This window comes from Punica granatum, chromosome 1 (genome assembly GCF_007655135.1).
Source record: "Punica granatum isolate Tunisia-2019 chromosome 1, ASM765513v2, whole genome shotgun sequence".
NCBI lineage: Eukaryota > Viridiplantae > Streptophyta > Magnoliopsida > Myrtales > Lythraceae > Punica > Punica granatum.
The window spans coordinates 9,545,051-9,558,104 of NC_045127.1; the positions used below are offsets into that span (position 1 = coordinate 9,545,051).

Below are 13,054 nucleotides of genomic sequence, written 5' to 3' on the forward strand. Positions count from 1 at the left end.
TTATTCTTATGTTATTAACCAAATTCTATATGAATAGTAAATGATGTGTAGCTTACTTACTATTCTTTGATTCTACTCATATTGTTTTGACAACTTTATACTATAGTTTTAGTCAAATAAAGATAAATCAGAAGTTCAGGGTTTGAATGTTGTTGACAACCACTAACTCGAACATATTAAATCTATACGGCACTGTATATATTTACGGTGCTAAAAACAAGATGGAAATGAGATAAGTAATACAGTCAATAAAGCAAAAACTCCTACAGAGCACGATAATGTGGAAGCGCCTTATCGAGAACGAGAACCACTAATGGAAGAGGGTATTGAGGCGTAAAATGGGATCAATCCCACGTCGGAGAAGAAAAGAAAAATTCATGAGTTAATATATGACTTGGGTATCATCACTTATTAGCTTGAACTTTTAAGTGGATATGGATCCAAGACCGTATAAGCCTAAATGAATATTTTAATATGGTATCAGAGCCCAGGTCACGATACAAGTGCCAACACGAGTGTGCACACCCACACCACGCCAGGCTCAATATGTTGAGTGTAGCCAAAAGTGCGCCTCGTGTTAGTACCCTCTTGCCCGAGCACGGAAGAAGAGTCCAGTTCGAAATCAATTATTGAGGACGAGTGTTTAAGGGCACGTGACAACGTGTAGGCAGAAATAGATCACACGTTGCACGTGAAAGCGGGTGTTGGGAATTATAATACCACATGAAAAAAAATGAAATAATAACCATGAGTTTATAAAAAGATTTAGGTATCAACACTTATTAGCTTGAGCTTTTAAGTGGAAATGGGCCCAAACCCGTATAAGCTCAATGGAAATTTAATTATTGTGAATTATAATCTCACATGAAAAAAAATGAAATAATAACCATGAGTTTATATAAGGTTTGGGTACCAACACTTATTAGTTTGAGCTTTTAAGTTGATATGGGCCAAGGTCCGTATAAGCCCAATGAAAATTTTAATATGGTATCAGAGCCTAGGTTACGCCTATGCGTGCCTATGCGCGTGTGTGCACCAACATCACGCCGAGCCCAGTATGTCGAGTGCAGCCAAGAGCGCGCCTCGTGTTAGTGTCCCTCCTCGCCCGAGCACGGAAGATGAGCCCGGCTCGAGGTCAATTGTTGAGGGCAGGTGTTTATGGGCACGTGACAACGTGTAAGCAGAAATAGACCACACGTTGTGCGTGAAGGCTGGCGTTGAGGAGTAAAATTGGATAAATCCCACATCGGAAAAGAAAAGGAAAATCCATAGGTTAATATATGGTTTGGGTATTACAACTTATTAACTTGAGCTTTTAAGTGAATATGGACTCAAACTCGTATAAGTCCAAATGTAAATTTAATAGAGGGAGGAGGATTAAAATTTCAAATGGAAGACGGGCGATTAGAAACTCCAATGGAACTGTCGAATGAATTTTGAAATTTTTGGATTGGATATATATAATTGTTTTTAAAAAATGATTGATATGTACACAAATTTTTTTTTCTGGCCAATGATTAATATGTACGTTTCAAATAAAAGAAAAGAGACTTTGATTTGAAACGCAAAAAGATTATGATAATGGGATTCGAACCTGAAAACCAAAAGCTAAAATGTATGATTTTGAAGGATTGTACCATTTTTTTTTCTTAATTACTTTGACATCATCATTAATGCATGGGATAAAGATGTGGGGATGCCTTTATTCTTATTAATGTTTTAGGGAAGGAGATGTGGAGGATTCATTAGATCTTATAAATGTTTTAGGGAAAGAGGAACCTTCTCAGCAATAAAGGATTAGTAAATTTTTACTCAAATTGATACAATTATAGGCTTCACTAAACTCAGTAAGCGAAAATGACTGTACCTAACAATCTTAATTGCACTGTGGCGCGGTCCAAAATGGAGAAGCTACCCTAATAATCATGATCTATCCTCTTCATGTTTTCTTGGCCAATTAATTGCCCTATCCATACGATCCAATGTTTGGTATGCAATAGCGTTATAGCGAGTCCAGTCGGTACATAGAGCGTCATAGGGAAGTCAGAGCAGAACCGATAAGGAGTATACAACTATGATTGGATTTCGGGAGAGCGGGTTTGCTTGATTAGATTCTCTCGAAGGATCGAAGGACAGATTGGGGAAGTTCCTATCCGAAGGATCGAGAGGACAACGTCCGGCCATGTTTTGAGCAAGGGGGCCAAAGTGAGTGATATTGCCATCTTCAAGTTCAACTAGTACTGCAGGTAGACGGAAAATGGTTAATAAGCTTCACGAGAGCGAGATTTTCAACTAGGATCGTAGCGGCAATATCATCCCGTGCTTCATGATGTGAATGTGTCCGAAGCTCCCGGTCCCATGGTGCACAGTGGTTATTTCGCCTTGATGAACAGTACCCATGGCTCGAAACGGCAGGTACAAGACCGCATCTCTCCATGTTTCGTAGGTGGTCCCATGGGTCCTTCCCTTCGGTGTCCACCAGTTCTAATCTAGGCTTAGTCCCTGGTTCCTCATGCCAATATTCGATGAGAACCCCTTATGTCATCCACCACATCGGACTTTATGTCCTTGCCATGAATCTGCTAGTCCCAGACCACGAGGATGAGAAGAGTACATTTCGACTTTAAGAGGACGCTCCGCTAACCCGGAGCTAACTATTAGGCCCCACCGTTACACCACTGCGTCTTTGGGACTATTTTCAAGCGTAAATATCAGTCAAAGACTCATTAGGCATAAATGTTTTGAGACCTCAATTGGCTGGAACGTGTTTCATAAACTGCTAGAAGTCGACCCCGAGGGCCTCGATATCTCAGTTTCTTCCACTGTGAAAGATACCAATGGAGCTGCTTACTGGTGGCCGGAGATACATTGAACAGGCAATCCAAGAGAATATATGAGCATATGCCGAAACTCCCATCAGGGGGAATGGTATTTCCGGCAACACAGATTTCCTTATTTGCACTTTAAGAGAGTGCCGTAAACTAAACAAAGACAAAACCAGATGTTAAAAAACGAATTTATGCCACTGTGTACACATCGATGAATGAATTTTCATTCCATAGCCATTAGCCACCAGTCAGTAATTACAGCTGCTCTGGCTGGAGCTGGAGCTCGAACTTTTCTTGGAATCTACCCTTGCAGTCTTTTCCTTCTTTCCCCTTTCATTGTCACCGTCATTCGAAGGCACAGTGCCCTTCCAACTGCGGGCATGGAGTCCGTCTGAACATTTGGCAGATGTTTCAGTTTGAAGGTGGGCAGAGTTATTCAAAGGGCTTCAGTATTCACGGTCGCCCCTTTACTTGTGCTGCACCAAGCTCAGCAGGAAGTCCGTAAATATATGCTCGTACCCTGGCATTTTGCCATACCCTGAGAGGTTCATCACACCAACCATAAGTCCATGCAACATAATTTTTTTCAAGCTATTGAACTGCGGATGCAAATTCTAGATCTTTCAAGAGTTACATATATAAGTGAACTAGTTTTCAATTTTTCATTGCCACAAAATCATTCGATGTGAGGATATGCTTTCACTTGCCAGGGAAGTAGTTGATGTCTATGACATAAAACCGATCTCTGGTTCCATGTTCGCGGATAATATCCAAGTTGAACAGCCGAAGACCCTGATGCGTACAACAAAAATAAATAAATAAATAAATAAAAATTTACACTTAGGCATTATCAATTTTTTTTCCGAACAGAGGACCAGAGAAGTTTGCACTGGGTGATTACCAATCGTCGACGGAGTTCTTTCGCAAGTCGCTCAAGCAAGGGACGAGGAGGAAGCTCTGCAAAGAACAAACAGAACATATAAATCAAAAGTCTACCACCATTTGCAAGGCCTGAGATGGCTCACTTTCTGCTCTTAAATCAGCAAACTCCAGGGGAATAAGTAAAACACGAAAAAGAATCATGATTAACAATTTCCAGCTTTCCAACTTTTGCTCTGGCCTAACTCATTGCTTAATAAGACTTTTAATATCCAACATAATACCATTTGAAAAATTATACTGGTCTAACTTCACAACAGTTTATTGGGGGAGTGATGGGGAATTTGAAACCTATTGAATGAATCAGGTTTCGCTTTAAGTGGTGCTTTAGCCTTAGATTAGATGCCTCCACATAACGGTTCTTTTTCCCTCTTTTCCTCTGTGTTTTCTCCCAAACTCTTAAGAGGGCATAATTAATGAAAGCTTTATTAAACAGGCCAAAGTTACCACTTCATAGAAGCAAACTCAGTGGTGGAAATCTCACACATTCCCAAAATAATAATAATAATAATAATAATAATAATCAGTCAATGCTTGCAAAAGGAAGTGCTAACCAGCAATACTAGGGTCCAGATCCGCGTCATCTGCAGATGCAGCAGCACAGGATACCCTTGGGAAACGGAACACACCCGCACTCTTGGACAGCTCCCTCCGACTAACATCGGGCAAAGAGAAACGCCTCACAACCTTTATTGCTTCCCCAACAATGTACACCTTGAAGAGGACTCCACCTACACAGAGAGAGTGGAAGAATTGGATCACAGGCGCACTTGCAGCAACTTAAGGAGAGAACAATAATGTCGGCAGCAAAGGCATATACCATGATTGACAAATTCCTGGAGAACAAGCGGAGGTTCGAGTTTTTGTAGTGAATACTGATCATAAGCAAGTGATAGCTCGTGCGACTTAGCACTACCATCAGCAACCAATGGCTTTGCAACTGATGCAAACAAAAGCAATAAAGTCGGAAGGACGCCCACAGTTATATCATTGATGTCACAGCAAATAAGTCAGAAAACGATACCATGGAGGTATGAGATGTTCTCATGCCTAGCTTTTTCCATAAAAAGAAGAGACACAATATGCATCGACCACACCAAGTCACAGATAATACAGCATACCAAGAGGAAGCCTCAGTCCAGCTCTGCTAACAGCATCTGGAATGGAAGCAGCATCCTTTTTAATAACTAACTGCCTAGGAACACCAACTTTTCCTGTATAATTTCAGGACAAATCAGCAAAAACAATAGCTTGCATTGGGTCGTGATAATTTAAAATGTAAAACAATACCATGGGGGTCAGAAAAATTCATATGAGCAACTTCCTGGAGCATATACTGGCGATTGCGCAAGTGTTGTATTGCATCAGGAGGATCGAGCACAGTCACTTCAGGGTGGGCTCGCCTGTAATCCTGCAAATCGAGGACCCCGGAGGTAAGAAAATCACAGATTCATGGGACAGATGCAGAGATACGAAATAAGAAACAGAAGGGCAACACGAAGTTGGAAGATTATCGTTTTTGATAAGTAAGCTGAAAATAGTTGACTGCAAGCAAAACAGTTGAGAAACAGACAACACATCAGTTTCTTAAAATGACATTCTGGTCCTCTGGAAGGAAATGACACCCCACGAAATAAGAGGAACCCACAGCACATCGAGATAAAAGCTGAAAACTATTCCATTTTTAAAAGAAAGTACAGTTTCCGTCAGCCCTCACTCATCATCCCTTCCTGGAGCAACTACAAAATGATATATCCACACCTTCCATCTCAATATTCTGGCCAAGGTACGCGACTTTATATCTACACTAGAGTGCTAGTAAAAGCATCGGAATTGCAGAAGGGGGAAAACATCTGGATAGCATGGATAAATAGAGTGGACAAAAGAAATGAGAGAAAAAAGGGAATGGAAAGAATGAAGTTCTAGGAGAAGATAAATTTGAAGACAATCAAGGGAGAGTTTATCTGATACCCAGACTTGATTACAAGCCTGAAGCTTCAATAAATTGTAGACACCAACGTGCCAAAAGATTACTAATACAACTATTGAAGGAAATGATAGTCACATTTGTTTGCAGTCACTAAGTCATAAGATCATCATCACCATATCGCAACGAACAGAGGCAAAGTCATAAAGCTGAATACAAGCCAGTAGGACTAGGCTTTGTTGCAAAGGCTAAAGAGATGACTGAAAAGCTAAAATGAACAAGAATCATACTTCAGATGGAAGAAATCGTTCAGAGCTATAATTTCTCAAGCAAGACCAACTACGCTTAATCATTAAATAGAACATGAATAAGCTATGAAGCCTATATCATTGTAAAGCACCTGCTGAGATCATCAAGCAAGAACAACAGCTAATATTGGTACTACTATAAAGGATGTACAAAAGACTCCATGCTTGGCAGCATTATGAATTAGATGCCTTAATAAAACGATCTAAAAGGTAACAAGTATTGTGGGATACCGATGAAGAATCAATTACACTATAGATAAGACTGCTAAACAGTTAAAAATGTAACAGATGTCCTTAAAAGCTAGAAAACTAGTTGATGGCCATATGCTGCAAAATAGAAACTAGTCTCAAAAGTCCAAAACCGATCAATAACAAGCCACCTCTGGTTGAAAGAGTACAAGTTTCTGATCAGCGGCACGCTAGTAATTTGACCTTACAAACAGCCAATATCGATGACTGCTAATTATGCTTAATAAGACTGGTCATTCATGCCTAAGAAAAGCATAACCAAATCACTTGCAGGTGGCCATAGCAAAGTAAAATAGCGAATAACCAAAGGTAAGCAGACTATACAGCTATCAGATGTCAACTCCTAGAAAATCTCAAAGACTAACTACAGCACACTAAATGGCAAATTAAAGCCAACAAAATACATAAACAATGTTAGCTAGGAGAAAAGGATGATTCCGTTAATTCTAGCCTAAAACTGCATGCCCGTCCACCTAAGAAGAGATGCATCAGAAAGCAATTGCTGGACGTTTTATCAGTTAGTTAGGGTCAGAATTTGCTGATTGTACCGCAAGAAAAGTTAAACAGGTATCTTCAATCCGGACACAAAAGGCTAACACTATACCCAGGAACAGTAATCCATGGAATACAGTTGAATATATCCACATGTAATGTTAGGAAAACCTGAAGAAATCAGTTAGATGGCCATGGGAGAAGTAACATCCTTGCTCGTATCCCAAGGCCCCGACCTCAACTAGGAATTCATGATTCATGACGGCAGAAAGTGCAAGGAAAAACTCTGCAAGTTAGGCGACAGATGGATGAGCTTAACAATAAAATCAGGTATCTGACTTGTTTTTAACAGTTCCCAGTGATCATCTCATGTCAGCCCATCATACGTAATGCACATGAAAATCTCAAGAAATGGAAGAAAAAAAAAGGGCACAGTGACAAATGAGTCATCCAAAGAAGACCAAGAAGCTCAAAGAGGAGAAGAGATCACTAATCCCAAAGGACTCACCTCAAGAATTTGGCGCCATTCCTTTCCTGAGAGCTGGTAAGAGCGAATGACAAAACAAGAATACATCAGGTACAAGCATATAAAGAAGAATCAGGGACCACTCATCTCTTTGGACCACAGCTGGCGCTTATTACAAATGTTCAGATAGGCCGCCATTAAAGAAGACTTTAGCTTTAGAAGGAAAAGAACCTTCCCAGGATAATGGAAACATCGGCATAAGATCACATAGGAAGGGACTCGTGTACCTTATGCAGCACAATATCAAAGGGCCCTTGATCTGAAAGCGGTATGTTTTCATCTATGGCAACAAACATTATTCCTTTTTTCCTGCAGAATTGACATGCATGATGTATCCTCATTAGAAAATTGTACAACAAACAGCACAGTAAAGACAGTACATACAATGGTATTATGCAACTCCAATAGACAAGACAACAGAATTCCCTCAAATAAAAGTATGCATCAAAATGTTAGCTTTAGTCAGTCCTTCAGTTATACTAAACTGTTCCCTTTTTCTCCTGATTGAAAGCTAAAAACGTGGTCCAATCACACATGGGACAAAAAACTAGAGATTCCCCGACGGCCAGCAAAATTTTAACTGGGAAAAGATAAATTTCAGCTTGACAAGAAAAGAACCCTTTCCCAGCTACTTTGAGTTGGACATTTCAGAATCATAGTTAAGGAAGATTCCATTTAGCAGTAGCTTGATTTTCTAGCCAAACGGATGAAAGCGACGTCTATGGTCGAAGAAGAAACAAGCTCACAACAGCACCCCATTCCCCTCCTAAAATTCGAAAAAGCCCAGATTCCATAAATATCAAAAAAGTCAGAGACTCTGTCCACCAGAGGGTCAACCACGTTCACCCAATAATTTAATCAGTAACAAATTCTGTCAGTAAAGACACAATTTTTCGCTGCTCAAGACGACAGACAAACGCCTTCGGAGAATCCCAGAAAGCAGTGAGGCGTTTGGTTTCCGACAATTTGCCCATATGAAAACCAGCAATTTGAAAAGACGTGCTGAGTAAATCTTTCTTAAAGAATCAGAAATCCCAGAACAGAATCACTCTTTTCTCCGAAAATCTCCATAGGAAAATTAGACAGACTGTTCCAACCGCAATGAAAATCTTATTATCTCCGACCGCATGAGATTCATCCTCACACCAAACTCCGCCGAATGGTAGGGCGATGTATATTGTTTTTGTCAGATTGATTACCTAGCTAAACCCTCCAGCTTAGGCTGCAGGAAGCTCTTAGTTTTCTTAGAGGTGAGAGCGTAACCGACCACCACCAGCTTCCTCTGCTGAATGGGAAACCCTAATCCTAAGGCGCGGGCATTCCGCCCCTCGAAGGTCTCTTCCCCCATCTGCTGCGGGGATATCTTCTCGTCTCCGCTCTCACACACCTCGCCGCCGTCGTTCCTACAGACCATTTCCTCCTTCACTATCATTCCCACCCCAAGCCCAAAACTTTTCCCACTTATCCGAGATAGATTTGACAGAAAGAGAGGGATAAAAGGCAAAAGGTTTCAGGGAGAACGGATTGTTCAACGAGGGTGCTTGAGCTGATAAGAGGCGGGGAGAGAGAGAGAGAGAGAGAAAGATGGCGGTTGATTCGCAATGAGGGCAAGCCCTAGTCTTCAGAGGTTTGAGAGGGAGAGGCTGCAGAGATCTGGCAGTGAGAGCTTTCAATGAGCCTCCATGGAGATATGGCGAAATGAGAGGAGTCGGTCAGAGAAAGAGAGAGGGAGGGATATATAACGGAGAAGAGAAAGAGAGAGGGAGAGAATGAGGGAAGATGGCAGGGGAGGTGGGGATCAAGTGCGGTCAGGTGTATATATAAGTGATGAGCTGTACGGTCGACAAGTGCTCCTGGGGGCAGACCGAACTATTATAACGACGCGTTTTCGTTTTCATCTTGCATGGGCCCCGCCCGGGGGGGCTGGGCTCCGGTACGTGTGCTCATAGCGGGAGCCAGGGTGTGATGCTGACGCGGTTGCTGCCTCTGACAGTCGTCGGCTGATGACGTGGAGGCTCGACGGATCATATCATCAGAAGGATGGGATATACGTCGATCTCCTTTTCAGCTCGGTATTAAAAAAATCTTATTTCCTTTTTTTTTTTTAATTTGGAACGTCTAAACTTCAGTTGACGGATTAATTCTCGAAATTCCATGAACACAGAACGGTTAATCATGTCAAAGGCACTCCGGTGGCTTCAAAAAATTTTCAAACCCAAAATCAGATGGATACTTGACCTCCTTTTAAATCACTAAGTCATATCCTTGTAGTTAAAATTATTAAATTCTTATTGTACATGGGATTAGTTAATTCAATTATTTTTAGATCATAATGTGTCATCTACTTATCGAGTGACACTCGCATATCAATCGGGCTCTGGTCATTGTACTTTTAGTGAATTTTAATTCTAGGTATGGAATGTAAAGATTAGCTTCAATTTGCTTCCTATAATTTGGATAATGTCTCGAATGAATGTAATATATAAATATGAGATAATAAATATTGTAACTATTATTTATTTTATTACGGATATGTATGTAGGGACGTGGATGGACCAACCTGGAGGGATAAGCATCAGCAATACGTTGAGAAGTTTCCAGATTCTTTTGCCATGTACACAAAATCCTTTCGAAATTTGCAACATATACATAAATATAATATTGCTTTTGTCATGTCGATGGGTGGCCTTAATGAGGAATGGACGAGGGATTTGGGTCCGAGAAGAACAAAAGATCCTTGACGGGACAATTAGGAAGTTTTTCTTTTTCTTCGAATTAGGAAATCAAGATAAGAAATGTTATTAAATCTAAAAGAAATTATACTACACATTTATACAGAAATTTCCTTTGAATATCAAACTTTTAGGGGCTATTGCCCTGGAATTTCCCCTTGATCCGATCTCTGAATTTAATTATTTATATAATTATATAGAGATAAATATTAATAAAAATGAAATATAATATGTATTTTTCAATTATAAGTGAGGCTTATATATAATACAATGAAATATTAATATTAATATTTAATAAATAGACACAAATACATCTCACTGAATGTTATACCTAAAACCTTTAGGTTAACAGGCGACGACTTACATCACTGCATTGTGCCCTATTTGATAAATATAACGTGCATTACATTCCCTAAATTTACCCAAAAAAAAAAAGACAAATGTATTACTTTACGTGCTATTATGTATAAGTGAAAGTTATTTGGGTCAACAGCAAATCAAATATATTGTAGGAGTGTATGTCACGTATTAAATCCCTTTTTTTTTTTCACGTCCATATGAATGTAACAAAGGAAGATTTTCAGTGGCCAAAGCTCTCTAAAGAGATTATTTCTCCAGGTCATTAAAAACAACATATGGTCTTACGATATTACCGAAAAACTTGTGATCTTACAAAATATTCAGGTACATGGATATTGTCTCCATTTTCTTTTTCTTTTTTTGTCAAATACATATATATATATATTGTCTGAATACAGTTTTTTTTTTTTGTGGTTATTGTAGGCTGTAGCTGAATATTTATATGTATATGCATATACCCCCACATGTTCTTTCAATATGGGGTATTACCCGGGATGAAAAGGATCACAAGTTCACGGGGGTCCAAGTGGACCTTATCTTTCCCAAGTTAGGCATCACAGCCCATATTCGCATTCTAAAGTCGTAAGGACGCACCACTGTCAATGGCATCGGATACATCGGTGCACGATTGCGCACGTGCGAGTGGCATCTCCAAGAATTCCGTGTCGAGAATGTGATCTCTCTGCAAATTGTTCGACCACGTACATGCATTAACCATTGAAGGTTCCTTTTTTTTTTTTGGGTGAATCATTGAAGGTTCCTGGCAACATATGCTAAATGACCGGATCCTACAAATCACATTAACCTTAACGTAATTATGTGTATCCTAATCTTTGAGATACCTATAGTTAGTCAACCGTTTAAATGTGAAACGCGTTTTTATCATGATTTGTTCCTTTCACAAATTTTTTTTGCTCAACTGTTCCTTACTCTAATTGATACAGTGATGATATCGGTATTGTACTTTACTATTTCAATTTAATACCAGTGCGTGTGGCTCGATCGTGTGCATTCATTATTTTGACTGGCAAGTCTATATATGTAAATCATTTTCTAATTAAGGCTAGTAGGTGACAGAAACGCAAGAACATGACTAAGTGATGAGAAGTTAGAGTCATTTCGTCATACTCATACTTCTTTAAATTCAATTGTCACGGATGAAACTTCGAGTGTACCTTTATTTCGAACAAATTGCAAGTAATGCCATCTTGTGGCACATGTTTTTGTCATGGTCCTGATGTTTTTCCAACTCAAATTTTAATTTGAGTAACATAAAAATATATGTCACTTCACTCTTGAGATAGAATTGGGTATACAGTCTGATATATTATTTGCATGTCGTCGCCATTGCATGTCTCACAGGCTAATTATAATAACAAATTAACGAGAAAAATAGTGTATTTATATTAATTAGAGTGATGAATTAGGTTAAGCAAATGTTGAGTGGATTAGGTTGGAATAGGTACGTACAATCCAGGTTGAGCTTCATATTTGTGCATTTAATTAATTCCAAAATTTATGTATCAACTATCCGGTTTGTACAATTTTTTCATTGAACATGCATGTAATACTTCCCGACGTGTGTGAGCCGCCCCATCTTCATCCATATGGTGTAAAAGTTTTGCGTTCGATAAGATCAGAACCATCAATGACCAAAGTGCCATATGTGATGTGGAGGGGTGCGAGCATCACAAACAATATTAAACGTATATATCGTGTCATTCTAAATATTTTGAATAATCAATTAGCACATTGAAGGGTACCCGAAAACATAAGATGTAAAGCCAACCAACTAAAGAAATAGATTTCCTGAAGAAGTAATGCAAGGGGACAAATTTGGTGATAATTAATAAGTTTTAGTGTTTGTCCTGTTGATGGACTGTCTGTTTAATTATCATAATTTTATATTATGATTTATAGAATAGGCCCACATGCTCAATAAGTGATAGGAAAAAACAATACGAGAATGAATTTAAAATTTATATTCTGAATTAAGTATGAATGCCCTATCGCGAGCCTCATTATCTATTGAAGTATTAATCATATTAAAGAGTTGATTATCGAGAAATATACACCTATGAGGTTAATAGTATTAATATTTTTTTTGGTTGAACTTATATTGTATAGTCTAGTGAAGGGTACACGAAAATGTTTTGATACGTCCCTTAAACAAAAATTCGAATTTGAGTCTTATGAATGAAAAATCCTTCATTGGAAGAGTTTTATCCATTAATTGATCAATTCGACTCGAACTTGATTAGATTTCCGTATATCAAAGTCACCCAAAAAACAAAAAAAAATTTATTATGCAGAATTAATTATACCTCGTTTGGTTTCACAATTAAATTTTTAAAATTTTAACTCTAACTTTAACTCTACTCACTACACAATAAAAATTAACAACACAATTATTACTTTTTTATTTTTCTTCAATTTTTTTAACCATTCAATTCAATTTTTAATATTAAATTCTCTCAACTATCCATAATTTTTCCACAATTCAACAATACAATCATTACTTTCTCACAACTATTCATTACTTTTTCACACTTTTTCTCATAATTCAACAACACAATCATTACAACCCAATTAAAATCAAAACTTAACTATATTTAACTTTAAAATCAAACACGCTAGAGTTTCAACATGGGATAGATTTTCTTTTCTAAATAATAATTTTTTTGGTGAATTTC

The 13,054-nt window shown here is 38.5% G+C and overlaps 1 protein-coding gene across 2 annotated transcripts; it reads right to left on the bottom strand.

Annotated features, from left to right (window-relative positions):
- Nucleotides 1–2,777: 2,777 nt before the first annotated feature.
- Nucleotides 2,778–8,850, bottom strand: LOC116196572 (inositol-tetrakisphosphate 1-kinase 3). 2 transcript variants are annotated; one of them, XM_031526372.1, is made up of 10 exons: nt 7,497–7,584; nt 7,252–7,284; nt 6,915–7,029; nt 5,058–5,178; nt 4,889–4,981; nt 4,588–4,707; nt 4,322–4,498; nt 3,730–3,785; nt 3,536–3,620; nt 2,778–3,366 (listed from the first exon to the last, which is right to left on the bottom strand). In XM_031526372.1, the coding sequence occupies exons 4-10, from the start codon at nt 5,098–5,100 to the stop codon at nt 3,296–3,298; spliced, it is 645 nt and encodes a 214-aa protein (XP_031382232.1). In that variant the 5' UTR covers nt 5,101–5,178; nt 6,915–7,029; nt 7,252–7,284; nt 7,497–7,584; the 3' UTR covers nt 2,778–3,295. The 2 variants fall into 2 exon arrangements, with proteins under 2 accessions (XP_031382232.1, XP_031382224.1); XM_031526364.1 differs by lacking the exon at nt 6,915–7,029 and adding an exon at nt 8,469–8,850 and having other exon boundaries at nt 2,876–3,366; nt 7,497–7,578.
- Between the last annotated feature and the right edge of the window lie 4,204 nt (nt 8,851–13,054).